Source organism: Corvus hawaiiensis, chromosome 26, assembly GCF_020740725.1.
Source record: "Corvus hawaiiensis isolate bCorHaw1 chromosome 26, bCorHaw1.pri.cur, whole genome shotgun sequence".
Classification (NCBI taxonomy): domain Eukaryota; kingdom Metazoa; phylum Chordata; class Aves; order Passeriformes; family Corvidae; genus Corvus; species Corvus hawaiiensis.
Genome location: NC_063238.1, coordinates 45179700 through 45206438, shown reverse-complemented (window position 1 = coordinate 45206438; position 26739 = coordinate 45179700). Strand labels below are relative to the sequence as shown.

Here is a 26739-nt window from a genome sequence, read left to right as displayed (position 1 = left end):
ACGGAAAGGACCTTCGGGATGATCCCATTCCCAACCATTGCATGGGCAGGGAGCACTTCCAGGGATGTCCGTGGAATTCCAGACAGGTTTGGGATGGAGGGGACCCTCGGGATGATCCCATTCCCAACCATTGCATGGGCAGGGAGCACTTCCAGGGATGCCCGTGGAATTCCAGACGGATTTTGGGATGGAGGGGACCCTCGGGATGATCCCATTCCCAACCATTGCATGGGCAGGGAGCACTTCCAGGGATGTCCATTGGAATTCCAGACGGATTTTGGGATGGAAAGGACCTTCGGGATGATCCATTCCCAACCATTCCATGGGCAGGAGCACTTCCAGGGATGTCCATGGAATTCCAGACGGATTTTGGGATGGAAAGGACCTTCGGGATGATCCCATTCCCAACCATTGCATGGGCAGGGAGCACTTCCAGGGATGTCCATGGAATTCCAGACGGGTTTTGGGATGGAGGGGACCTTAATTCCCATCCCATTCCCACGGGGCGGCTCCCGCTGTGCCGGGATTGTTCCAGGGATTCTCTGGGAATTCTCTCCCGGGCAGGAATCGCTTCCCAAGGTCCGAAATTCCATGGGGAAGCCATTCCCTGGCTCCTGCCCCTGCAGCCTTTATGCCAAGCCCCTCTCCAGCTGTGCTGGAAAAACCTCTGGAAAAGGCCCTGGAAGGGGCTCGGGGCTCTCCTGGAATTCCCCTGCTCCCCCTGCACTTTCCCAGCTCGTTCCCAGTTCATTCCCAGCACATTCCCAGTTCATTCCCAGCTCATTCCCAGCTCATTCCCAGCACATTCCCATCTCATTCCCAGCCAGGATTCCCGGGGATGAGCAGGGAAAGCTCCTGCCAGGAGCACAAAGCGCACAAAGCTGGGAAGGAGGAGCCGGAGAGGGAAAAGGTTCCTTTATCCCAAAGCTCTGCCAGGGATCCCATCCATGGAATCCGATCCATGGAATCCCATCCATGGAATCTCCATCCATGGAATCCTCTCCATGGAATCCCATCCATGGAATCCCATCCATGGAATCCAATCCATGGAATCCTCTCCATGGAATCCTCTCCATGGAATCCCATCCATGGAATCCGATCCCATGGAATCCAATCCATGGAATCCTCTCCATGGGAATCCCCATCCATGGAATCTCCTCCATGGAATCTCCATCCGTGGAATCCCCTCCATGGAATCCTCTCCATGGAATCCCCTCCATGGAATCCCTCTCCATGGAATCTCCATCCATGGAATCCCATCCATGGAATCCAATCCATGGAATCCTCTCCATGGAATCTCCATCCATGAATCCCATCCATGGAATCCAATCCATGGAATCCTCTCCATGGAATCCCCATCCATGGAATCTCCATCCATGAATCTCCATCCATGGAATCCCCTCCACGGAATCCCCTCCACGGAATCCCCATCCATGGAATCCAGTCCATGGAATCCTCTCCATGGAATCCTCTCCATGGAATCCCCATCCATGGAATCTCATCCATGGAATCCTGCCCATGGAATCCTCTGAGGAGTTTTTATTCCCATGGGATCGGAAGCGGCTCCTTCGGAGCTCCTGAAATCCCGGGATTGGGGAATTCCCTCCCAAACGCCCACCGGTGGCTTCCTGGGATTGGGGGAATAGACTGGGAATCAATCCCTGGACTGGGAATTGATCCCTGGGACTGGAATCGATCCCTGGAACTGGGAATCGATCCCTGGAACTGGGAATTGATCCCTGGAACTGGGAATCCATCCCTGGGGACTGGGAAATCCCTCCCTGGGGGCTGGGAATCCCTCCCTGGGGCTGGGAATCCCCTCCCTGGAGCTGAGAAATCGATCCCTGGGGCTGGGAATCGATCCCTGGGGCTGGGAATCGATCCCTGGGGCTGGGAATCGATCCCTGGGGCTGGGAATCCCTCCCTGGAGCTGAGAATCGATCCCTGGGGCTGGGAATCGATCCCTGGGGCTGGGAATCGATCTCTGGGGCTGGGAATCCCTCCCTGGAGCTGAGAATCGATCCCTGGGGGCTGGGAATCGATCCCCTGGGGCTGGGAATCGATCTCTGGGGGCTGGGGAATCCCTCCCTGGAGCTGGGAATTCAGCCTCAGGAATTCCCTGAGTCCCTGGAGCTGGAGGGGCCCGGTGTCCCTGGGCAGCTCCATGGGGAGATTCCAGAGGCCGATTCCCGGGGCAATCCCGCTGGATCTGCCCCGATGCCGTGCCCCGGGAGCTGGGAATGAGGCGGACTCTCCTCCCGGGAATCTCCAGGCTGGCCAGAATTCCCAGTTTGGAGCTTCCCCTCCCAGTTTGGGGTGTCCCCGGGCCCGCAGGGAAATCGGGAGCAGCTGCTGGCCCTTGGAGCGAGGCCGGGATTGGCGGCGGATCCCAAAAATCCTCCCTGCCTCCGGAGCCATCCCGGGCCGCGGGCCCGGATTCCTGAATTCCTGAATTCCAGGAGCCGCGCTGGCAGCGGGATCGGGCTCGCGGCCAATCCCGGGGGAGCCGAGCCCGGGACGTGCTGATCCAGGAGCCTCCAGTGATTTCATGGAGCAAAAATGTCCCGGAAAATCCCGGGCCAGGCCCCGGCAGGGGCCGGGAATGAGTCGGGGATGAGCCGGGAATGCTCCCGGAGCTCCCGGGATGGGATCCTGGAGCTGGGAAAAGCCGGGAGAAGGGGACGGAGCCCGGCCCCCCTCGGGATTTTCTGGGAGCAGGGAATGCGATCAGCCATTCCCGGCCGGATCCGGAGCCCTTTCCCTGCTCCAGCCCCGGGGGCAGCGGCTGGGGGCTGGAATGTGGGGCTGGAAAAGGCTGGGAAAGGCTGGGAACAGGGACAGGAGCAGAGGGAGCGGCCTTGGGCTGGGATTTTCGGGAATATCCCCCCTGGAAAGGGCTGCCCGGGCTGGAATTCCGGGCTGGAGCGGCCATTCCCCGGCTGGAATCGCCATCGCTGGGGGGGTGGGATGGGAGGAGGGCCGGGATTTGGGGATCCCCATTCCCAGGATTTCCCATCGCTGTGGATTTGGGATGGGAGCAGGGCCGGGATTTGGGATCCCCAATTCCGAGGATTTCCCATCCCTGTGGATTTGGGATGGGAGCAGGGCCGGGATTTGGGATCCCCATTCCCAGGATTTCCCATCGCTGTGGATTTGGGATGGGAGCAGGGCCGGGATTTGGGATCCCCATTCCCAGGATTCCCCATCCCTGTGGATTTGGGATGGGTTCAGGGTCGGGGGGTGGATTTGGGAGGCTCCGAGGGCTTTTCCAAGCTCCGCAATTCCAGGATTCTCTTCCCATGGACCCCGGCGCCCTTTTCCCTGGAATTCTCTTCCGCTCCAGCCCTCCCCACATTCCCAGCCCCCCTGGCGCCGGCGCCTTTGGACAATCCATGGGAATCACTCAGGATCCAGGGGCTCAGGGAATCCCATGGGAATCCCCATTCCCAGAGCCCATCCCAGTTCCGATCCCCATCCCCAGAGCTCATCCCAGTTCTGATCCGAATCTCATCCCAGTTTCTGATCCCATCCCAGAGCTCATCCCAGTTCTGATCCCAGAGCCCATCCCAGTTTCTGATCCCAATCCCAGAGCCCATCCCAGTTCTGATCCTGATCCCATCCCAGTTCTGATCCCCATCCCAGAGCTCATCCCAGTTTCCCTCCTGCCTCTGGAGCCCATCCCAGTTTTCCTCCCTCCCGCTGCCGCCCCTCATTCCCATCCCTTCCCCTCATTCCCATCCCCTCATTTCCCATCCCTTCCCCTCATTCCCATCACCCTCATTCCCATCCCCTCATTCCCATCCCTTCCCTCATTCCCATCCCCTCATTCCCATCCCCTCATTCCCATCCCCTTCCCCTCATTCCCTTCCCCTCATTCCCTTTCCCCTCATTCCCTTCCCCTCATTCCCATCCCCTCATTCCCATCCCCTCATTCCCATCCCTTTCCCCTCATTCCCTTCCCCTCATTCTCATCACTTCCCTCATTCCCTTCCCCTCGTTCCCCTCATTTCCTTTCCCATCATTCCCATCCCCTCATTCCCGGCCCTTTCTCATCATTCCCATCCCTTTCCCATCATTCCCGGCCCTTCCCATCATTCCCTTCCCCTCATTCCCATCCCTTCCCCTCATTCCCATCCCTTCCCCTCATTCCTTTTCCTCATTCCCTTCCCCTCATTCCCATCCCCTCATTCCCATCCCTTCCCCTCATTCCCATTCCCTCATTCCCATCCCATTCCCTCATTCCCATCCCTTCCCCTCATTCCCATCCCTTCCCCCTCATTCCCATCCCTTCCTCTCATTCCCTTTCCATCATTCCCATCCCTTCCCCTCATTCCCTTTCCCCTCATTCCCATCCCCCTCATTCCCTTCCCCTCATTCCCATCCCCTCATTCCCGGCCCTTTCCCGTCATTCCCGGCCCTTCCCCTCATTCCCTTTCCCATCATTCCCATTCCCTCATTCCCATCCCTTTCCCTCATTCCCTTTCCCTCATTCCCTTTCCCTCATTCCCGACCCTTTGCCCTTGTTCCCAGCCCTTCCCATCATTCCCAGCCCTTCCCCTCATTCCTTTTCCCTCATTCCCGGCCTTTTCCCACCATTCCCATCCCATTCCCTCATTCCCACCCTTTTCCTGCCCTCGGGTCCCGCATTTGCTGGTCCCGGGACCATCCCATTGGAACAGCACTGGGAAATGTTGGGATCCATTTTCCCGGGACCATCCCATTGGAACAGCACTGGGAAATGTTGGGATCCATTTTCCCGGGACCATCCCGTTGGAACAACACTGGGAAATGTTGGGATCCATTTTCCCGGGACCATCCCATTGGAACAACACTGGGAAATGTTGGGATCCGTTTTCCCCGGGACCATCCCATTGGAACAGCACTGGGAAATGTTGGGATCCGTTTTCCCGGGATCATCCCATTGGAACAGCACTGGGAAATGTTGGGATCCGTTTTCCCGGGATCATCCCATTGGAACAGCACTGGGAAATGTTGGGATCCGTTTTCCTGGGATCATCCCATTGGAACAGCACTGGGAAATGTTGGGATCCGTTTTCCTGGGATCATCCCATTGGAACAGCACTGGGAAATGTTGGGATCCGTTTTCCCGGGAAACTCCGGGGTTTTCCCGAATTCCTGGTTTTTCCCTGGTTTTTCCCTGGTTTTTCCCTGGCGCTTCCAGCACAGGGAACGCCGTGGGAATCCCTCGGGGGAAGGGAAAGGGGGACCAGGGATTCCCTCGGGGGCCGCGAGGGGGAATTGCGTTCCCGATTAACGACACAACTTCCGGCTTTAATTGGTGGAATTCCAGCGTGTGATTGATCGTTCCCAAAAAACGCCGCCCCCACCCCGGATCCCGAGATCCGGGATCAGTTCTGGGATCAGTTCATGGAGCAGTTCATGGAGCAGTTCTGGGATCAGTTCTTGGATCAGTGCCGGGATCAGTTCCGGGATCAGTTCCGGGATCAGCTCCGGGATCAGTTCCGGGATCAGTTCTGGGATCAGTTCTGGGATCAGCCCCGGGATCAGTTCCAGGATCAGCTCCGGGTTCAGCCCCGGAATCAGTTCTGGGGTCAGTTCTGGGATCAGCCTCAGGATCAGTTCTGGGATCACCTCTGGGATCAGTTCTGGGATCAGCCCTGGGATCAGTTCTGGGATCAGTTCTGGGGTCAGTTCCAGGAGCAGCTCCGGGATCAGTTCTGGGAGCAGTTCCGGGATCAGCCCTGGGATCAGCCCCGGGATCAGTTCTGGGATCAGCCTCAGGATCAGTTCTGGGATCAGCTCCAGGATCAGTTCTGGGATCAGCCCCAGGATCAGCTCCGGGATCAGTTCCAGGATCAGTTCCGGGTTCAGCCCCGGGATCAGTTCTGGGATCAGCTCTGGGATCAGTTCTGGGATCAGCTCCGGGTTCAGCCCCGGGATCAGTTCTGGGATCAGCCCCGGGATCAGCCCCGGGATCAAGCAGGAAGCGGATCCGGGCGAGCCGAGTGTTCCATGAGTAGCCACAGATCCCGGGGCAGGATTCCCAAGTGGGAAATGGATCCAGGAGATCCCAGTGTTCCACGAGCAGGAATCCTGGCTCCACGATTCCCAGGGATTCCCAAGCGGATCCAGGAGATCCGAGTGTTCCACGAGGGGCAGGGAATTCCCAGGGATTCCCAAGGATTCCCGGAGTGGATCCGGGAGATCCGAGTGTTCCACGAGGGGTGAGGATTCCCAAGGATTCCCAAGCAGATCCGGGAGATCCGAGTGTTCCACGAGGGGCGGGGATTCCCAAGGATTCCCAAGGATTCCCGGGGATTCCCGAGCGGCTCCCCCATCCCCGGGGCTCTCCGGTGCCGTTCCCTGCGTATCCCGGAATTCCGAGTGCCGCTGGAATTGTGGCCGTGCCGCTCTTCCCGGCGGGATCGGGCAGGAAAACATCCCTGGATCTGCAGATCCGCGAGTTTGGCTTCTCCCGCTGCAATTCCCGGCTGCAATTCCCGGCTGCAATTCCTGGCTGCAATTCCCGGCTGCAATTCCCGGCTGGAATTCCCGGCCGGAATTCCCGGCCTAGCTCCGGAGCTGTCCCGTCTTCCTGTCCCGGTCTTTGCTCTGTGGGAGGGAAAGGAGGGGTCAGGGCTGGCCTTGGGAATTCTCCCGGGATCCTTTTCTCGGGAATTCTCCCGGGATCCCTTTTCCAAGGAATTATCCCAGGATCCCATCCCAAGGAATTCTCCCGGGATCCTTTTTCCAAGGAATTCTCCCGGGATCTTTTTCCAAGGAATTATCCCGGGATCCTTTCCCAAGGAATTCTCTCAGGATCCTTTTCCCGGGAATTCTCCCGGGATCCCTTTCCCAAGGAATTCTCCTGGGATCCCTTTCCAGGAATTCTCCCAGGATCCTTTTCTCGGGAATTCTCCTGGGATCCTTTTCCAGGAATTCTCCCGGGATCCTTTTCCCAAGGAATTCTCCCAGGATCCTTTTCCCGGGAATTCTCCCGGGATCCTTTTCCAGGAATTCTCCCGGGATCTTTTCCCAAGGAATTTTCCTGGGATCCTTTTCCCGGGAATTCTCCCGGGATCCTTTCCCAAGGAATTCTCCCAGGGTCCTTTTCCCGGGAATTCTCCCGGGATCCTTTTCCGGGAATTCTCCCAGGATCCCTTTTCCAGGGAATTCTCCCAGGATCCCTTCCCAAGGAATTCTCCCGGGATCCCCTGGAGCTGTTCCCGATCCCGGCAATCCAGTGCCGCCCCCAGTGCCACCACCGGTACTCCCAGTATCCCCAGTATCCCCAGTGCCGCCCCCAGTGCCACCCCAGTATCAGCCTGGTCACTCCCAGTAGCACCAGTGCCACCATTATCCCCACCACTGAATCTCCCAGTAGCACCAGTAACACCACCGCTAAATCCACCAGTAGCACCCCAGTATAACCAGTACCACCCCCAGTATAACCAGTACCACCCCCAGCACCCCCAGTATAACCAGCAGCAGTCCCAGTATAACCAGTACCACCCCCAGTATAACCAGTACCACCCCCAGCACCCCCAGTATAACCAGTAGCACCCCAGTATAACCAGTATCACCCCCAGTATAACCAGTACCACCCCCAGTATAACCAGTACCACCCCCAGCACCCCCAGTATAACCAATACCACTCCCAGTATAACCAGTACCACCCCCAGTATAACCAGTACCACCCCAGTACCACCCCCAGTATAACCAATACCACTCCCAGTATAACCAGTACCACCCCCAGTATAACCAGTACCACCCCAGTACCACCCCCAGTATAACCAGTACCACCCCACCAGCACCACCAGTACCCCCCCACCCCTGCCCCAGCCGGGTTCTCCTTCCCATCCCCGTTTTTTGGGATCCCCAATTCCCAATCCCTGCCCCATCCCAGGCTTCTCCCCTTTCCCATCCCGTTTTTCGGGATCCCCAATCCCAGTTCCCAATCCCAGCTCTCCCCCCTTTCCCATCCCCATTTTTCGGGATCCCCAATTCCCAATCCCTGCCTTCCCCCTTTCCCATTCCCATTTTTTTAGGATCCCCAGTTCCCAATCCCAGCCCCATCCCAGCCCTCCCCCCTTTCCCATCCCCGTTTTTTGGGATCCCCAATTCCCAATCCCAGCCCTCCCCCCTTTCCCATCCCTGTTTTTTGGGATCCCCAATTCCCAATCCCAGCCCTCCCCCCTTTCCCATCCCCGTTTTTTGGGATCCCCAATTCCCAATCCCAGCCCTCCCCCCTTTCCCATCCCCGTTTTTTGGGATCCCCAATTCCCAATCCCTGTCTTCCCCCTTTCCCATCCCATTTTTCGGGATCCCCAGTTCCCAATCCCAGCCCTCCCCCCTTTCCCATCCCCATTTTTTTGGGATCCCCAATTCCCAATCCCAGCCCCATCCCAGGCTTCTCCCCTTTCCCATCCCTGGTTTTTTTTGGATTCTCCTGATCCCAATTCCCAATCCCTGCCTTCCCCCCTTTCCCGTCCCATTTTTCGGGATCCCCCATCCCCATTTCCCAATCCCAGCCCCATCCCAGCCCTCCCCCCTTTCCCATCCCCGTTTTTTGGGATCCCCAATTCCCAATCCCTGTCTTCCCCCTTTCCCATCCTGTTTTTCGGGATCCCCATCCCCAATTCCCAATCCCAGCCCTCCCCCCTTTCCCATCCCATTTTTTTGGGATCCCCAATTCCCAATCCCTGCCCCATCCCAGGCTTCTCCCCTTTCCCATCCCCGTTTTTTTTTGGGATTCTCCTGATCCCAATTCCCAATCCCTGCCTTCCCCCCTTTCCCATCCCATTTTTTGGGATCCCCCATCCCCAGTTCCCAATCCCAGCCCCATCCCAGCCCTCTCCCCTTTCCCATCCCCTGTTTTTGGGATCCCCAATTCCCAATCCCAGCTCTCCCCCCTTTCCCATCCCATTTTTTTAGGATCCCCAATTCCCAATCCCAGCCCCATCCCAGCCCTCCCCCCTTTCCCATCCCCGTTTTTCGGGATCCCCATTCCCAATCCCAGCTCTCCCCCCTTTCCCATCCCATTTTTTTAGGATCCCCAGTTCCCAATCCCTGCCCCATCCCAGGCTTCTCCCCTTTCCCATCCCCGTTTTTCGGGATCCCCATTCCCAATCCCAGCTCTCCCCCCTTTCCCATCCCATTTTTTTAGGATCCCCAATTCCCAATCCCTGCCCCATCCCAGGCTTCTCCCCTTTCCCATCCCCGTTTTTTGGGATCCCAATTCCCAATCCCCAATCCCTGTCTTGCCCCTTTCCCATCCCATTTTTCAGGATCCCCAGTTCCCAATTCCAGCCCTCCCCCCTTTCCCATCCCGTTTTTTGGGATCCCCAATTCCCAATCCCAGCCCCATCCCCTCCCTCCCCCCTCCCCTCCCCGCACGTGCGGCTCCGTCTCTCCCTTTGTTCCCGAGGGTGGGAAGGGGAGGGAAAAGGGGGAATTCTGCTCGCGCCGGCCTCGATTTTCCCAGATGTTCCAGCCCCGGGAGTTCGGGGCCGTCTGGAGCGGAAATGGGGATTGGGAAAATCCCGCCGCGCTTTTCCCTCTCGCCTCCCCCCGCCGCCGCCAGGAGCGGCTGGAATTCGGGATCGCGGCGGGAATTCGGGATCGAGGATCCCGGGATTCAGGAGGGGGGAGAAGGGGGAAAAGCGGGAAGGGCTGAGGCAATCCCGGAGAGCTCCCGGTGATTTGGGAATCTCACGGAATTCCCACTCCCGGCACTGTCCTGAGCCGAAATCCGGGGTTTTCCATGGAAAACCTGGATTTGGAAAAGGGGGAAAATTGGGAATGGCTGAGGCAGCCCCGGGAAGCTCCCGGTGATTTGGGAATCTCATGGAATTTTCACCATCCTGAGCCGAAATCCGGGGTTTTCCATGGAAAAGGGGGATGTGGAAAAGGGGGAAAAGCGGGAATGGCTGAGGCACTGGGAGCTTTGGGAATCTCATGGAATTTTCACCGTCCTGAGCCTAAATCTGGGATTTTTCATGGAAAAGCTGGATTTGGGATGTGGGGATGATCCCTGAGGAAAAGCGGGAAGGGCTGAGGCAGCCCCGGGAAGCTCCCGGTGATTTGGGAATCTCATGGAATTTTCACCGTCCTGAGCCGAAATCCGGGGTTTTCCATGGAAAAGGGGGATGTGGAAAAGGGGGAAAAGCGGGAATGGCTGAGGCTCCTGGAGCTTTGGGAATCGCATGGAATTTTCACCGTCCTGAGCCGAAATCCCCATGGAAAAGCTGGATTTGGGATGTGGGGAGCGCCCGGAGCTCCGTGGGCAGGGATTGCTGGGATGTGGATCTGGGGGAGCTTCCCGGCCCCGCTGGATCCGGGAGGGTTTTCCCGAGGCTCCGGAGAGGTTTTGCTGCCCCAAATTCCAGAGGGACCAAATCCCTCTGATCCCATCCCAAATCCCCCCTGGATCCCATCCCAAATCCCTCTGGATCCCATCCCAAATCCCCCCTGGATCCCATCCCAAATCTCTGATCCCATCCCAAATCCCTCTGCTCCCATCCCAAATCAATCTGATCCCATCCCAAATCCCTGATCCCATCCCAAATCCCCCCTGGATCCCAAATCGCTCTGATCCCATCCCAAATCAATCTGATCCCATCCCAAATCCCTCTGGATCCCATCCCAAATCCCTCTGATCCCATCCCAAATTCCTGATCCCATCCCAAATCCCCTCTGGATCCCGAATCCCCTCTGGATCCCAGTTCCCCTCTGGATCCCAAATCCCTCTGGTTCCCAAATTCCCCCTGGATCCCAGTTCCCCCCTGGATCCCAAATCCCCTCCAGACCCTGATCCCCCTCTGGATCCTCGGGGATTCCATAGGGGAATTGCTTTATCCCAATTCCATCTGGACCCCGAATCCCTGTGGATCCTGATTCCCTCTGCATCCAAATCCCCCCTCTGGATCCTGATTCCTCCCTGGATCCCAGTTCCCTGGATCCCGATTCCCTTTCTATCCCAGTTCCCCTCTGGATCCCAATATTCTTCCATATCCCAACCCCCCCTGGATCCCGGATCCCCCCCGGATCCCAAGAACTTTTCATATCCCAATGCCCCTCCGGATCCCAAATCTTCTCTATCCCAATCCCCTCTGGATCCCAATCCCTCTCCGGATCCCAAATCTTCTCTATCCCAATCCCCTCTGGATCCCAATCCCTCTCCGGATCCCAAATCTTCTCTATCCCAATCCTCTCTGGATCCCAATCCCTCTCCGGATCCCAAATCTTCTCTACCCCAATCCCCTCTGGATCCCAATATTCTTCCATATCCCAATTGCCTCTGGATCCCGAGTGGATTCCAGAGGGGAATTCCTTTATCCCGATCCCCCTCCGGATCCCGATCCCCTCCGGATTCCAATCCCCCTCCAGATCCCGATCCCCTCCGGATCCCGATCCCCTCCAGATCCCAATCCCCTTCCAGATCCTGATCCCCCTCCAGATCCCGATCCCCTCCGGATCCCAATCCCCTCCGGATCCCGATCCTCTCCGGATCCCGATCCCCTCCGGATCCCAATCCCCTTCCAGATCCTGATCCCCCTCCAGATCCCGATCCCCTCCAGATCCCAATCCCCTCCGGATCCCGATCCTCTCCGGATCCCGATCCCCCTCCAGATCCTGATCCCCCTCCGGACCCGGCTCCGCTCTCCCATCCCCGCCTTCCCCCTGGAAGAGGCTGGGATCCCGAGGATCCCAAGGAAAACCTCTCCGGACCCCAGGACTCCGCTGGCTCCCGGAATTCCAACCCGGAATTCCCTTGGGAAGGGACGCGGCGCCGTCGGGATCCGGGAATCCCTTCGTTCCCAGATCCCCATTTCCTGCCTTGGATCGGGAAGTTTTGGGATCTGAGCAGATCCCGGCTCCCCCGGGCTGGGATGTCGGGAACACCGGGGCCCCTCTCCCGGCGCTTCCGGGATCAACCCCCCTGGAGCCGCCGCTTTGGGAATTTTTGGGATTTTCCAGGCAAGAGAAGCGTTTTGGGGAGGATTTTTGGGATCTTTGGAATGGGAAGATTTTAGGGAGGATTTTCGGGATTTTTGGGATGGGAAGAGGATTTTAGGGAGAATTTTTAGGGATTTTTGGGATGGGAGGAGGATTTTAGGGAGGATTTTCGGGATCTTTGGGACAGGAAGAGGATTTTAGGGAGAATTTTTAGGGATTTTTGGGATGGGAGGAGGATTTTAGGGAGGATTTTCGGGATCTTTGGGACAGGAAGAGGATTTTAGGAAGGATTTTCGGGATCTTTGGGATGGGAGGAGGATTTTAGGAAGGATTTTCGGGATCTTTGGGATGGGAAGAGGATTTCCGGCTCCGGAGGGGATGGATCTCATTTCCTTGGCCTTGTCCGACACCCTCGGGATCAAAGAGTGGGATTGGATTCCTTTAACGCCCCATAAACCCCAATCCCATGGGAATCCATCCTGAAAAACAACTGTACGGCTCGGGAGCGGCTGCTCCAGCCCCGATTCCAGCCCTGATTCCAATTCCAGTCCCAATTCCAGCCCTAATTCCAGCCCCAATTCTGGCCCTAATTCCAGCCCCGATTCCAGCCCTGATTCCAATTCCAGTCCCAATTCCAGCCCTAATTCCAGCCCTGATTCCAATTCCAGCCCCAATTCTGGCCCCAATTCCAGCCCCAATTCTGGCCCTAATTCCAGCCCCGATTCCGGCCCTGATTCCAACTCCGGCGCTAATTCCAGCCCCTATTCCGGCCCCAATTCCAGCCCTAAATCCGGCCCTAATTCCAATTCTGGCACTAATTCCAGCCCTGATTCCAGCCCCAATTCCAGCTCCAATTCCAGCCCTAAATTCGGCCCCAATTCCAGCCCTCATTCAGGGCCTGATTCCATCTCCAATTCCGGCCCCAATTCCAGTTCCGGCCCCGATTCCAGACCAAATTCCAGCCCCAATTCCAGCCCCAATTCCGATTCTGGCCCTAATTCCAGCCCCGATTCCAGCCCTAAATCCGGCCCCAATTCCAGCCCAAATTCCGGCCCCAATTCCAGCCCTAGATCCAGCCCTGATTCCAATTCTGGCCCTAATTCCAGCCCCAATTCCAGCCCAGATTCCAGCCCTAAATCCAGCCCTGATTCCAGCCCTGATTCCAATTCTGGCCTTAATTCCAGCCTAAATTCCAGCCCCAATTCCAGCTCCAATTCCGGCCCCAATTCCAGCCCTAAATTCGGCCCCAATTCCAGCCCTCATTCAGGGCCTGATTCCATCTCCAGTTCCGGCCCCGTTTCCAGACCAAATTCCAGCCCCAATTCCAGCCCCAATTCCGATTCTGGCCCTAATTCCAGCCCCGATTCCAGCCCTAAATCCGGCCCCAATTCCAGCCCAAATTCCGGCCCCAATTCCAGCCCTAGATCCAGCCCTGATTCCAATTCTGGCCCTAATTCCAGCCCCAATTCCAGCCCAGATTCCAGCCCTAAATCCGGCCCTGATTCCAGCCCCAATTCCAGCCCTAAATCCAGTTCTAATTCCGACCCTGATTCCAGCCCCGATTCCAGCCCTAAATCTTGCCCTAATTCCAATTCCAGCCCTAAATCCGGTCTTGATTCCATTTCCGGCCCTAATTCCGGCCCCAATTCCAGCCCTGATTCCATTTCTGGCCTTAATTCCAGCCCTGATTCCAACTCCGGCACTAATTCCAGCCCCAATTCCGGCCCCGTTTCCAGCCCTAAATCTGGCCCTGATTCCAATTCCATCCCCGATTCCAGCCCCAATTCCAGCCCCAATTCCGGCCCCGTTTCCAGCCCTAAATCCGGCCCTGATTCCAATTCCATCCCCGATTCCAGCCCCAATTCCAGCCCCAATTCCGGCCCCGTTTCCAGCCCTAAATCCGGCCCTGATTCCAATTCCATCCCCGATTCCAGCCCCAATTCCGCCCCTAAATCCGCCCCTAAATCCAGCTCTAATTCCAATTCCAGCCCCAATTCCAGCCCTAAATCTGCCCCTAAATCCCCCCCTAAATCCAGCTCTAATTCCAATTCCAGCCCCAATTCCAATTCCAGCCCCAAATTCCAGCCCTAATTCAGGCCCCGATTCCATCCCCGATTCCGGCCCCAATTCCAGTTCCGGCCCCGATTCCAGACCAAATTCCAGCCCTGATTCCAGCCCTGATTCCAACTCCAGCACTAATTCCAGCCCCAATTCCAGCCCTAAATCCGGCCCTGATTCCAGTTCCGGCCCTGATTCCAGTTCCAGCACTAATTCCAGCCCCAATTCAGGCCCCAGTTCCAGCCCCAATTCCAGCCCCAAATCCGGCCTTAAATCCGACCCTAAATCCAGCTTTAAATCCAGCCCTAATTCCAATTCCAGCCCCGATTCCAGCCCTAAATCTGGCCCTGATTCCAATTCCGGCCCTGATTCCACCCCCAATTCCAGCCCCAATTCCGGCACTAATTCCAGCCCTAATTCCGGCCCTAAATCCGGCCCTGATTCCAATTCCAGCCCCGATTCCAGCCCTGATTCCAGTTCCACCCCCAATTCCAGCCCTGATTCCAGCCCCAATTCCAGCCCTAAATCCGGCCCTGATTCCAGCCCTGATTCCAATTCTGGCCTTAATTCCAGCCTAAATTCCAGCCCCAATTCCAGCCCTAATTCCAGCCCTAAATCCGGCCCTAAATCCAATGCTAATTCCAATTCCAGCCGTAATTCCAGCCTGGATTCCAGCCCCAATTCCAATTCCAGCCCCAATTCCACCCCTGATTCCAGCGCCGATTCCAGCCCTCAATCCAGCTCTAATTCCAGTTCCAGCCCCAAATTCCAGCCCCAATTCCGGCCCCAATTCCGGCCCTGATTCCAATTCCAGCCCCAATTCCAGCCCCGCTGATGGGAATTATTGGGATTGATGGACAGTTAAGGATGGGGATTATTGGGATTGATCCAGAACTGGTGATGGAAATGATTGGGATTGATGGAAAATTGACAATGGGATTGATAGGAATTGATCCCGAGTTAATGATGGGAATTACTGGGATTGATCCCAAATTAAGGATGGGGAGTTATTGGGATTGATCCCAAATTAATGATGGGAATTACTGGGATTGATCCCGAATTAAGGATGGGGAGTTATTGGGATTGATCCCAAATTAATGATGGGAATTACTGGGATTGATCCCAAATTAAGGATGGGGAGTTATTGGGATTGATCCCAAATTAATGATGGGAATTACTGGGATTGATCCCGAATAAAGGATGGGGAGTTATTGGGATTGATCCTGAGTTAATGATGGGAATTATTGGGATTGATCCCGAATAAAGGATGGGGAGTTATTGGGATTGATCCTGAGTTAATGATGGGAATTATTGGGGTTGATCCCGAATTAAGGATGGGGGTTACTGGGATTGATCCCAAATTAAGGATGGGAATTACTGGGATTGATCCAGAATTGACTCTGGGAATTTATGGGAATTGTGAGATTGAGAATGGAAATTACTGGGATTGATCCCAAATTAAGGATGGGAATTTATTGGGATTGATCCTGAATTAAGGATGGGAATTACTGGGATTGATCCCAAATTAAGGATGGGAATTTATTGGGATTGGTTCAGAATTTGTGATGGGATTTTATAGGGATTGATCCCAAATTAAGGATGGGGATTTATTGGGATTGATTCCGAATTAAGGATGGGAATTATTGGGATTGATCCTGAATTAAGGGTGGGAATTACTGGGATTGATCCCAAATTGACTCTGGGAATTCATGGGAATTGTGAGATTGAGAATGGGATTTTATAGGGATTGATCCCGAATTAAGGATGGGAATTACTGGAATTGATCCTGAATTAAGGATGGGGATTACTGGGATTGATCCCAAATTGAGGATGGGATTTTATTGGGATTGATCCTGAATTAAGGATGGGAGTTACTGGGATTGATCCCAAATTAAAGACGGGGATTTATTGGGATCGATTTCCCTGGATTCCCCCTTTTCCCTGCCTCCCCCTATTCCAGGAATGGCTTCCCACGGGATATCGGGAAGGAGGGATCCTTCCCTGTGGGGATGCTGAGGCTCAGGGATGGAATTCCCGGAGAATCCCAGCCCTGGGAATATCCCGGGATAGGGGAAGGGCAGCGCTCCGGGGCCCGGAAAAATCCCTGGGAATGCTGCGATGGGATCAGTTTTAGGGATCAGTTTTAGGGTCCCTCCCCAGCCGCAGCATTCCAGGATTCCCAAACCTCGGATCCCACGTGCCGGGGCGCCGATCCCGGCTGGAATGAGCTGGGATCCCATTCCCGCCTCTTCCCAGCGGCCTGGGCAGGGCCATTCCCGGGATTTGGGCCGTTCCCGCTCCGAAATCCTTCCCGAGGACTTTTCCGTCCCCTCCGGCTTTGTTGGGATCAGCAGGGCTGGGTTGTGCCAGGGCGATCCCGATCCCGATCCTGATCCCAATCCTTATCCCGATCCCAATCCTGATCCCGATCGCAATCCCAATCCTTATCCCGATCGCAGTCCTGATCCCGATCGCAATCCTGATCCCAATCCCGATCCTGATCCCGATCCTGATCCCGATCCCAATCCCAATCCTGATCCCAATCGCAATCCTGATCCCGATCCCGATCCTTCCCTCCTGCCCTCGGAATTCCCGAGGGATTCCCGCGGGATTTTCCCTGCTCTACCTGCCCCGAACGGAGCCGGAGGGAGACCCGAAATCCAGGGAATTGCAGCACTGGGGGAACTGGGAGAACTGGGATGGCCAGGGCGGCTCCCAGTGTCCTTGGGAGCTCTGGCACTGGGGGAACTGGGAGTGCTGGGATCAAGGGACTGGGAGCGCTGGGATTGAGGGACTGGGAGCTTCCGGCACTGGGAGGACTGGGAGCACTGGGAGCACCGGCACTCAGGGACTGGGAGCACTGGGACTGGGAGCACTGGGATCATTGGCACTCAGGGACTGGGAGCACTGGGACTGGGAGCACTGGGATCACCGGGATCATCGGCACTCAGGGACTGGGAGCACTGGGACTGGGAGCACTGGGATCACTGGCACTGAGGGACTGGGAGCACTGGGATTAGGGTACTGGGAGCCCCAGTATGGGGCACTGGGAGCACTGGGATCAGGACTCTGGGAGCCGTGGCTGCGCTATCCTGATCTTAGATCCCAAATCCTGGATCGCTGATCCCAGATGCCAAATCCCAGATGCCAAATCCCGGATCCCAAATCCCGGATCGCTGATCCCAGATGCCAAATCCCAGATCCCAAATCCTGGATCCCTGATCCCAAATCCTAGATCCCTGATCCCAAATCCCAGATCCCAAATCCCTGATCCCAAATCCCGGATCGCTGATCCCAGATCCCAAATCTCTGATCTCAAATCCCAAATCCCAGATCACTGATCCCAAATCCCTAATCCCAAATCCCAGATCGCTGATCCCAGATCCCAAATCCAGGGTCCCAAATCCCAGATCCCGGATCGCTGATCCCAGATCCCAAATCCAGGGTCCCAAATCCCAGATCCCGGATCTCTGATCCCAGATCCGCTCCCCGGCGTTCCCAAAGCTCTTCCCGTCCCTTTCCCTGCACCTCTGGAAGCAGCTCCAGACGCTTCTCCCTGGATTTCCCATGGATTTCCCATGGATTTCCCATGGATTTCCCTGGATTTCCCATGGATTTCCATGGATTTCCTCCCGGCGATCCCGCTGCCCCTCGGATCGGACAAACTCTGCCGTAAACCCGCTTTTTTGGGGGGTTTGGTTTTTTTTGGGAATCTGGGAGCTCGCCATTCCCAGCGCGGATCCCGCATCCCGGGATCCAACTCCCCGCATCCCCGCGGCATTCCCGGCTCGCCGGGACACAATTCCCTGCCTCCCGCTGCCCCTCGGAGTGCGCAGACGGGAATTTTCACCTGGATAAAGCCGGGAATCGCCGCTTTTCCGGGAATCCCCGCACGGCAACTCGGCATTCCCAACCCGAATCCCGCATCCCGGGAATGCCATTCCCTCCATCCCAGCCCGAATCCCGCATCCCCCCCGCGGCATTCCCGCATCCTGGCGCGCAATTCCCCGCATCCCGCTGCCCCTCGGAGCGGGGAAACACCGGGATAAACCCGGGAATCGCTGCTTTTTTTTTTTTTGGGAAGCTCCGCACGGGAACTCGGCATTCCCAGCCCCAATCCCGGCAACGCCATTCCCTCCATCCCAGCGGCATTCCCGGCTCCCATTCCCCATTCCCGACGGGATTCATTCCTGCATCCCATTCCCCATTCCCGACGGGATTCATTCCCGGCTCCCATTCCCCATTTCCGACGGGATTCACTCACGGCTCCGAGGTCCCCATTCCCGACGGGATCCCTTCCCGCATCCCTCTCCCCATTCCCGGTGGGATTCATTCCCGGCTCCCAGACTCCCATTCCCTACAGGATCCCTTCCCTCTCCCCATTCCCTCCAGGATCCCTTCCCTCACCTCACTCCCCATTCCCGGCTCATTCCCGGCTCATCCCCCTCATCCCTCTCCCCATTCCCTCCAGGATCCCTTCCCGCACCCCTCTCCTCATTCCCATCCCATTCCCAGCTCGTCCCCCTCATCCCTCTTCCCATTCCCTCCAGGATCTCTTCCCGCACCCCACTCCCCATTCCCGGCTCCCTGCCGCTCATTCTCCGCATCCCGGTCCCCATTCCTGGCGGGATCCCTTCCCTCACCCCTCTCCCCCTTCCCTCCAGGATCCCTTCCCTCACCTCACTCCCCATTCCCTACGGGATTCAATCCCGACTCCCTCTCCCCACTCCCTCCAGGATCCCTTCTCTCACCTCACTCCCCATTCCCGGCTCATCCCCCTCATCCCTCTCCCAATTCCCTCCAGGATCCCTTCCCTCACCTCACTCCCCACTCCCTACAGGATCCCTTCCCTCACCTCACTCCCCATTCCCAGCTCATCCCCCTCATCCCTCTTCCCATTCCCTCCAGGATCCCTTCCCGCACCCCTCTCCTCATTCCCATCCCATTCCCAGCTCATCCCCCTCATCCCTCTTCCCATTCCCTCCAGGATCCCTTCTCTCACCTCACTCCCCATTCCCGGCTCCCTGCCGCTCATTCTCCGCATCCCGGTCCCCATTCCTGGCGGGATCCCTTCCCTCACCCCTCTCCCCCTTCCCTCCAGGATCCCTTCCCTCACCTCACTCCCCATTCCCTACGGGATTCAACCCCGACTCCCTCTTCCCATTCCCTCCAGGATCCCTTCCCTCACCTCACTCCCCATTCCCGGCTCATCCCCCTCATCCCTCTCCCAATTCCCTCCAGGATCCCTTCCCTCACCTCACTCCCCATTCCCGGCTCCCTGCCGCTCATTCTCCACATCCCGGTCCCCATTCCTGGTGGGATCCCTTCCCTCACCCCTCTCCCCCTTCCCTCCAGGATCCCTTCCCTCACCCCTCTCCCCCTTCCCTCCAGGATCCCTTCTCTCACCCCACTCCCCATTCCCATCTCATTCCCAGCTCCCTCCCCTCACTCCTCTCCCCCTTCCCTCCAGGATCCCTTCCCTCACTCCTCTCCCCCTTCCCTCCAGGATCCCTTCCCTCACTCCTCTCCCCCTTCCCTCCAGGATCCCTTCCCTCACCCCACTCCCCATTCCCACCCCATTCCCACCTCATCCCCCCCCCCCCCCCCCCCCCCTTCATCCCTCACCAGCTTCCTCTGGTTGCTGAGGCAGAAGGTGCAGATCTGTCTGGGCTGCGACCCCTCGGGCTCCCGGCCGGGCGGCGGGGACGCGGCTCCGGGGTAAAACCCCGCACCAGTCCCGTGGCACGGCTGCCCCGCACCTCCACCACCACCTCCGCCACCACCACCTTCTCCCAGCAGCAGCACATTCCCGAGGTGGGAAATGTAGCTGGAAGCCAAGCGCAGCGTCTCGATCTTGGACAGTTTCCTGTCGGCCGGCTCGGTGGGGATGAGGGTGCGCAGCGCCGTGAACGCCGTGTTCACCGAGTTGGTGCGGTCGCGCTCCCGGGCGTTCGCCGTGTGCCGCTGCCGGGGCTCCCGGGCCAGCCTCCCGCGGCTCTTGTTGCCACCGCTGCGCCGCTTGCCTCCCTTCATCCCGAAGCCTTCGGCATCCACGTGGAACGGCTTCTCCTCCGAGCCCGAGCTCTCGCTGTTCTCCTCGTCCTCCGACAGCGCGCTGATGTCGGGGTACAGGAAGCGGCTGGGAGCCGGGCGCAGCATGGCGAAGGACATGCTTGGGAAAAAAAAAAAAAACGGGAATGCCGCGGGAATGCTCAGCTGCTCCGGGCGCTCATGGCTCTCTGGGCTGCGCTGCGGGGCTCTGGGGCTTTGACCGCGGTGGTTTTAGCCCGCTTTTTGGGGAGAGCTTTTCTCCCGCTTTTCTCCCGCTTTTCTCCCGCTTTTCTCCCGCTTTTCTCCCGCTTTTCGGGGGTTTTTATCCCGCTTCTATCGCGGGTTTTGATCCCGGTTTTTTTATCCCGGCGCTTGGGGGGGGGGGGTTTAATTCCCGGTTTTCGGGCTCGCCGCCGCCGCTCCCGGCGCACGTGCGCGTCCTCCGGGAGCCGCCGCTGGAATTGCGGGGCTTTTTATAGCGGCGGGGATGGGCGGCCCGGCCCCTCCTCCGCGCCCGGCTCCTTGGAAAAGGAGCCTTTGGAAAGGGGAGCCCCAGGCCCGGCCTACCTGAGCTCACCCTCCAGGCTCGGCTTTAACCCCTTCGCCGCATTCCCCGGGCCAATTCGCCGCTTCTTTCCCGGTTTTCCTTTCCTTTCCAACCTGTTCTCCCGAGAAATTCCCTTATCCCGGTCCTGTGTGTCCCGGGGGGGGGGGGGGGGCGGGGATCTCTGGGATCCCTCTGGAATTTTCACCCCTTCCCCCAATCGGGACCGCCTGGAGTCGAGGGAATTCGCTCCCCACGACATTCCCGGGAAATTTCGCTGCTTCTTTCCCGGTTTTCCTTTCGTCCCCCCACCCCAACCTGTTCTCCCGAGAAATTCCCTTATCCCGGTCCTGTGTCCCGGCGGATCAGCCGGGGGCGGGGATCTCTGGGATCCCTCTGGAATTCTCCCCGCCGGAACCGAGGGAATTCACTCCCCACGACATTCCCGGTGTCTCGCTTGATCCCATCCCAGGCTCCCTGAGGATTCCCGGAGGATTTTCCCTGCCGGGAATTCCAATCGCGGGGTGGCACCGCTGGCGTTGTCCCCATCTCTGTGCCCCCCTCCCCCCCCCCCCCCCATTCCCGCTGGGAATTCCGGCTGGGAATTGGGATTAATCGAGGCCCCTTCCCATTCCCGCTGCTCCTGCGGCAGGAGGGAGGAATTAACCCTTGAGGAGCCGCAGTTGGGATTTTGCTGGAATTCCCTGCCCGGGGCAGCGACGATGGAATTGGGGCACGGGAATTCCAGAGGTGCCAGGTGTCATTCCCATCCCATTCCATGGGCAGGGGCGGCTCCCGCTGTGCCGGGATTGTTCCAGGGATCCTCTGGGAATTCCGTGGCGGGCGGGAATGGCTTCCCAAGGTCCCGAAATTCCATGGGGAAGCCATTCCCTGGCTCCTGCCCCTGCAGCCTTTATGCCGAGCCCCTCTCCAGCTGTGCTGGAAAAACCTCTGGAAAAGGCCCTGGAGGGGGCTCGGGGCTCTCCTGGAATTCCGCTGCTCCCCCTGCACATTCTCAGCTCATTCCCAGCTCCATGGGATCCCTGATCCCCGCGTGTCCCAAGGGATCTTCCCGTCCCCCAGAGCTCCGGGATCCATCCCAAACGCAGCCCTGGGAGGAAGGAGCCGCAGGAGCTGGGATTGAGCTGGACACAGCTCCTGGCACCCCAAAATCCTGGAATTCTGCTCGGTTCGGGGCGCCAAGGGATTTTAGGGATCATCCCATTCCCACGGGGCGCCTCCCGCTATCCCAGGATTGCTCCAGGGATTCTCTGGGAATTCCCTTGGCAGGCAGGAATCGCTTCCCAACATCCCAAAATTCCATGGGGAAGCCATTCCCTGGTTTCCTCCCCCCATCCCAGTTCACCCCATCCCTGCGGACAGCCAGGGAGAACAACCCCCGGGAATGGCGGCTTTCCCGGGAATCCGCAGCTCTCCCCCCGCTTTTCCAGCGGCGCCTCCCAGGAGCTCGGCACGGGAGGTTCGTTCCCGGCCGGAGCGCGGCACCTTCCGTGCGCTCCCGCACTTAATCCCTGTCTCGGCAGCTTCCGAAATCCAACCTCTGTCATCCCCTTCCCGGCCCTCTGGAAGCTCCCGGAGCCATCTGCTTTCGTTTAGAGCCGGGGAACGATCCCGGCTCGGCTCCGGCAGCTTCCAGCCGGGAGATTTCCCCGGGAAAAGGCCGGATCGGTGGGGGTTCCGCTCCAGGATGGGGTTTGGGAATGAGCCCCGGGGCAGGTGGGGGTCGAGGTTGAGCTCGGAGCGGAGCGGGGGGCACGGGGAGTCCCAGAATCTGTGGGATTGCGGCCAGAATCCAGGGAGTCGCGGCCAGAATCCAGGGAATTGCAGCCAAAATCCAGGGAGTCGCGGCCAAAATCCAGGGAGTCGCTGCCAAAATCCAGGGAATCGCAGCCAGGGACACGGAGATGATCCCGGTCAGAGGCTGGGGGCACAGGGATGCCCGAAATCCAGGGAATCGCAGCTGAAATCCAGGGAATCGCAGCTGAAATCCATGGAATCACAGCCGAAATCCAGGGAATCAGAGTCAAAATCCAGGTAGTCAAAATCCAGGGAATCACAGCCAGGGACACGGAGATGATCCCAGTCAGAGGCTGGGGGCACAGGGATGCCCAAAATCCAGGGAATCGCAGCCCAAATCCAGGGAATCGCAGCTGAAATGCAGGGAATCATGGTCAAAATCCAGGGAATCGCAGCTGAAATCCAGGGATTCGCAGCCCAAATCCAGGGAATCAGAGTCAAAATCCAGGGAATTGCAGCCCAAATCCAGGGAATCACAGCCCAAATCCAGGGAATCAGAGTCAAAATCCAGGGAATCGCAGCCAGGGACACGGAGATGATCCTGGTCAGAGGCTGGGGGCACAGGGATGCCCAAAATCCAGGGATTCGCAGCCGAAGTCCAGGGAATCAGAGTCAAAATCCAGGGAATCACAGCCCAAATCCAGGGAATTGGAGCCCAAATCCAGAGAATCGGAGCCCAAAATCCAGGGAATCAGAGTCAAAATCCAGGATCTGGGATCTCTCTGCACATCCCAGGGATGGGATCCCAACGGGATCTGGGATCTCTCTGCACATCCCAGGGATGGGATCCCAACGGGATCTGGGATCTCTCTGCACATCCCAGGGATGGGATCCCAACGGGATCTGGGATCTCTCTGCACATCCCAGGGATGGGATCCCAACGGGATCTGGGATCTCTCTGCACATCCCAGGGATGGGATCCCAACGGGATCTGGGATCTCTCTGCACATCCCCAGGGATGGGATCCCAACGGGATCTGGGATCTCTCTGCACATCCCCAGGGATGGGATCCCAACGGGATCTGGGATCTCTCTGCACATCCCCAGGGATGGGATCCCAACGGGATCTGAGATCTCTCTGCACATCCCCAGGGATGGGATCCCAACGGGATCTGGGATCTCTCTGCACATCCCCAGGGATGGGATCCCAACGGGATCTGGGATCTCTCTGCACATCCCCAGGGATGGGATCCCAACGGGCTCCTCCCCCCCAACTCCACATCCCAAAGGACGGGATCCCGACGGGATCCTTTCCCAGCTCCCCAATCCCAAGGAGGGACAGAATTCCCATCCCTCCTCCCTTATCCCGGCTCCCTCCCCCCGCTCTCCCTTCAGCCTCTGGAAGCACCTCCGGGGGTTTCCCCGGAATTCCGTGCCCTCCCCTCACGCCGTTCCCTGGATTTGTCCCGCAGGACATCCGGAACACGGTGGGGAACATTCCCATGGAATGGTACCAGGAATTCCCGCACGTCGGCTACGACCTGGACGGGAGGAGGATCTACAAACCCCTCCGGAGCAAGGACGAGCTGGACCTGTTCCTGGAGAAGATGGAAAACCCGGAATACTGGTGAGAAATCCCGGGAGAGAGGCCCAGGCCGGGCGGGAAAGGGCTTGGAAAACCTTGGGATGGCAGGATCCCGAAGCATCCCGTGACCTCACGGATCCGCTCCGCACGGGGAGTTTGTGTGGCCTCAAACTTGGGGCTTGGAGTTGCCCAAATTCGTGGAATTCAGGGTTCTGGAGCCTCCCTGGGGTCTCCCGGAGTGATTCCGGACAGGAGGATTTGGGATCTGGCACGGAGCCGCCCTCCCTCCCATCCATCCTTGGCTGTGGCCTGGGAATCCTCTGCATCCTGGGAATCCTTTGCATCCCTGTCCTCATCCCGGGAATCCCCTGCATCCCGGGAATCCCTCTGCATCCCAGGAATCCCCTGCATCCCGGGAATCCCTCTGCATCCCGGGAATCCCTCTGCATCTCTGTCCACATCCCGGGAATCCCCTGCATCCCAGGAATCCCTCTGCATCCCAGGAATCCCACTGCATCCCTGTCCTCATCCCGGGAATCCCCTGCATCCCAGGAATCCCTCTGCATCCCAGGAATCCCCCTGCATCCCGGGAATCCCTCTGCATCCCAGGAATCCCTCTGCATCCCAGGAATCCCCTGCATCCCAGGAATCCCTCTGCATCCTGGGAACCCTCTGCATCCCGGGAATCCCACTGCATCCCTGTCCTCATCCCGGGAATCCCCTGCATCCCGGGAATCCCTCTGCATCCCAGGAATCCCCTGCATCCCGGGAATCCCTCTGCATCCCGGGAATCCCTCTGCATCCCTGTCCACATCCCGGGAATCCCCTGCATCCCGGGAATCCCTCTGCATCCCTGTCCTCATCCCAGGAATCCCTCTGCATCCTGGGAACCCTCTGCATCCCGGGAATCCCTCTGCATCCCTGTCCTCATCCCAGGAATCCCCCTGCATCCCGGGAATCCCTCTGCATCCCTGTCCACATCCCGGGAATCCCCTGCATCCCAGGAATCCCACTGCATCCCTGTCCACATCCCGGGAATCCCCTGCATCCCGGGAATCCCTCTGCATCCTGGGAACCCTCTGCATCCCGGGAATCCCTCTGCATCCCTGTCCTCATCCCAGGAATCCCTCTGCATCCTGGGAACCCTCTGCATCCCGGGAATCCCTCTGCATCCCTGTCCTCATCCCAGGAATCCCTCTGCATCCTGGGAACCCTCTGCATCCCGGGAATCCCTCTGCATCCCTGTCCTCATCCCGGGAATCCCTCTGCATCCCAGGAATCCCACTGCATCCCTGTCCACATCCCGGGAATCCCCTGCATCCCAGGAATCCCACTGCATCCCTGTCCACATCCCGGGAATCCCCTGCATCCCGGGAATCCCTCTGCATCCTGGGAACCCTCTGCATCCCGGGAATCCCTCTGCATCCCTGTCCTCATCCCAGGAATCCCTCTGCATCCTGGGAACCCTCTGCATCCCGGGAATCCCTCTGCATCCCTGTCCTCATCCCAGGAATCCCTCTGCATCCTGGGAACCCTCTGCATCCCGGGAATCCCTCTGCATCCCTGTCCTCATCCCGGGAATCCCTCTGCATCCCAGGAATCCCACTGCATCCCTGTCCACATCCCGGGAATCCCCTGCATCCCAGGAATCCCTCTGCATCCCAGGAATCCCCTGCATCCCAGGAATCCCTCTGCATCCCTGTCCTCATCCCGGGAATCCCTCTGCATCCCGGGAATCCCTCTGCATCCCTGTCCACATCCCGGGAATCCCCTGCATCCCGGGAATCCCACTGCATCCCTGTCCTCATCCCGGGAATCCCTCTGCATCCCGGGAATCCCTCTGCATCCCAGGAATCCCCTGCATCCCAGGAATCCCTCTGCATCCCTGTCCTCATCCCGGGAATCCCTCTGCATCCCGGGAATCCCTCTGCATCCCTGTCCACATCCCGGGAATCCCCTGCATCCCGGGAATCCCTCTGCATCCCTGTCCTCATCCCAGGAATCCCCCTGCATCCCGGGAATCCCACTGCATCCCTGTCCACATCCCGGGAATCCCTCTGCATCCTGGGAACCCTCTGCATCCCGGGAATCCCTCTGCATCCCTGTCCTCATCCCAGGAATCCCCCTGCATCCCGGGAATCCCTCTGCATCCCTGTATCCATATCCCAGTCTCAGGAATCCCTGTCCATCCCAGTGATCCCGTTCCCCATCCCAGCGATCCCCTTCCCCATCCTGGTGATCCCATCCCTGTCCATCCCGGCAATCCCTGTCCATCCCGGTGATCCCAGTGATCCCTGTCCATCCCGGTGATCCTGTCCCTGTCCATCCCTGTCCATCCCTGTCCATCCCGGCGATCCCTGTCCATCCTGGCAATCCCATCCCCCATCCCGTCCATCCCTGTCCATCTTCGTCCATCCCCGTCCCATCCCTGTCCATCCCTGTGATCCCGTCCCCCATCCCGGTCATCCTGTCCCCCATCCCTGTCCATCCCGGTGATCCGTGTCCATCCCGGCGATCCGTGTCCATCCCAGCGATCCCTGTCCATCCCTGTCCATCCCGGTGATCCTGTCCCTGTCCATCCCTGTCCATCCCTGTCCATCCCGGCGATCCCTGTCCATCCCAGCGATCCCTGTCCATCCCTGTCCATCCCTGTCCATCCCGGCGATCCCTGTCCATCCTGGCGATCCCATCCCCCATCCCGTCCATCCCTGTCCATCCCCGTCCATCCCTGTCCATCCCTGTGATCCCGTCCCCCATCCCGGTCATCCTGTCCCCCATCCCTGTCCATCCTGGTGATCCGTGTC

General features: G+C 58.3%; 2 protein-coding genes across 3 annotated transcripts in view; one reads left to right on the top strand and one right to left on the bottom strand.

The window, feature by feature from the left end:
* Window positions 1–26739, top strand: part of BOP1 (BOP1 ribosomal biogenesis factor) — a 117646-nt gene that overhangs the window by 66376 nt on the left and 24531 nt on the right. For both annotated transcript variants that reach the window (XM_048287238.1, XM_048287239.1), the window contains exon 4: window positions 23823–23977. In XM_048287238.1, the coding sequence (XP_048143195.1) occupies window positions 23823–23977 (155 nt within the window). The remainder of the gene's footprint in view (window positions 1–23822; window positions 23978–26739) is intronic.
* SCX (scleraxis bHLH transcription factor) lies at window positions 5272–20880 on the bottom strand. Its single transcript, XM_048287242.1, has 2 exons — window positions 19624–20880; window positions 5272–6594 (listed from the first exon to the last, which is right to left on the bottom strand). Exons 1-2 carry the CDS (start codon window positions 20167–20169, stop codon window positions 6553–6555), a joined length of 588 nt encoding a protein of 195 aa, XP_048143199.1. The 5' UTR covers window positions 20170–20880; the 3' UTR covers window positions 5272–6552.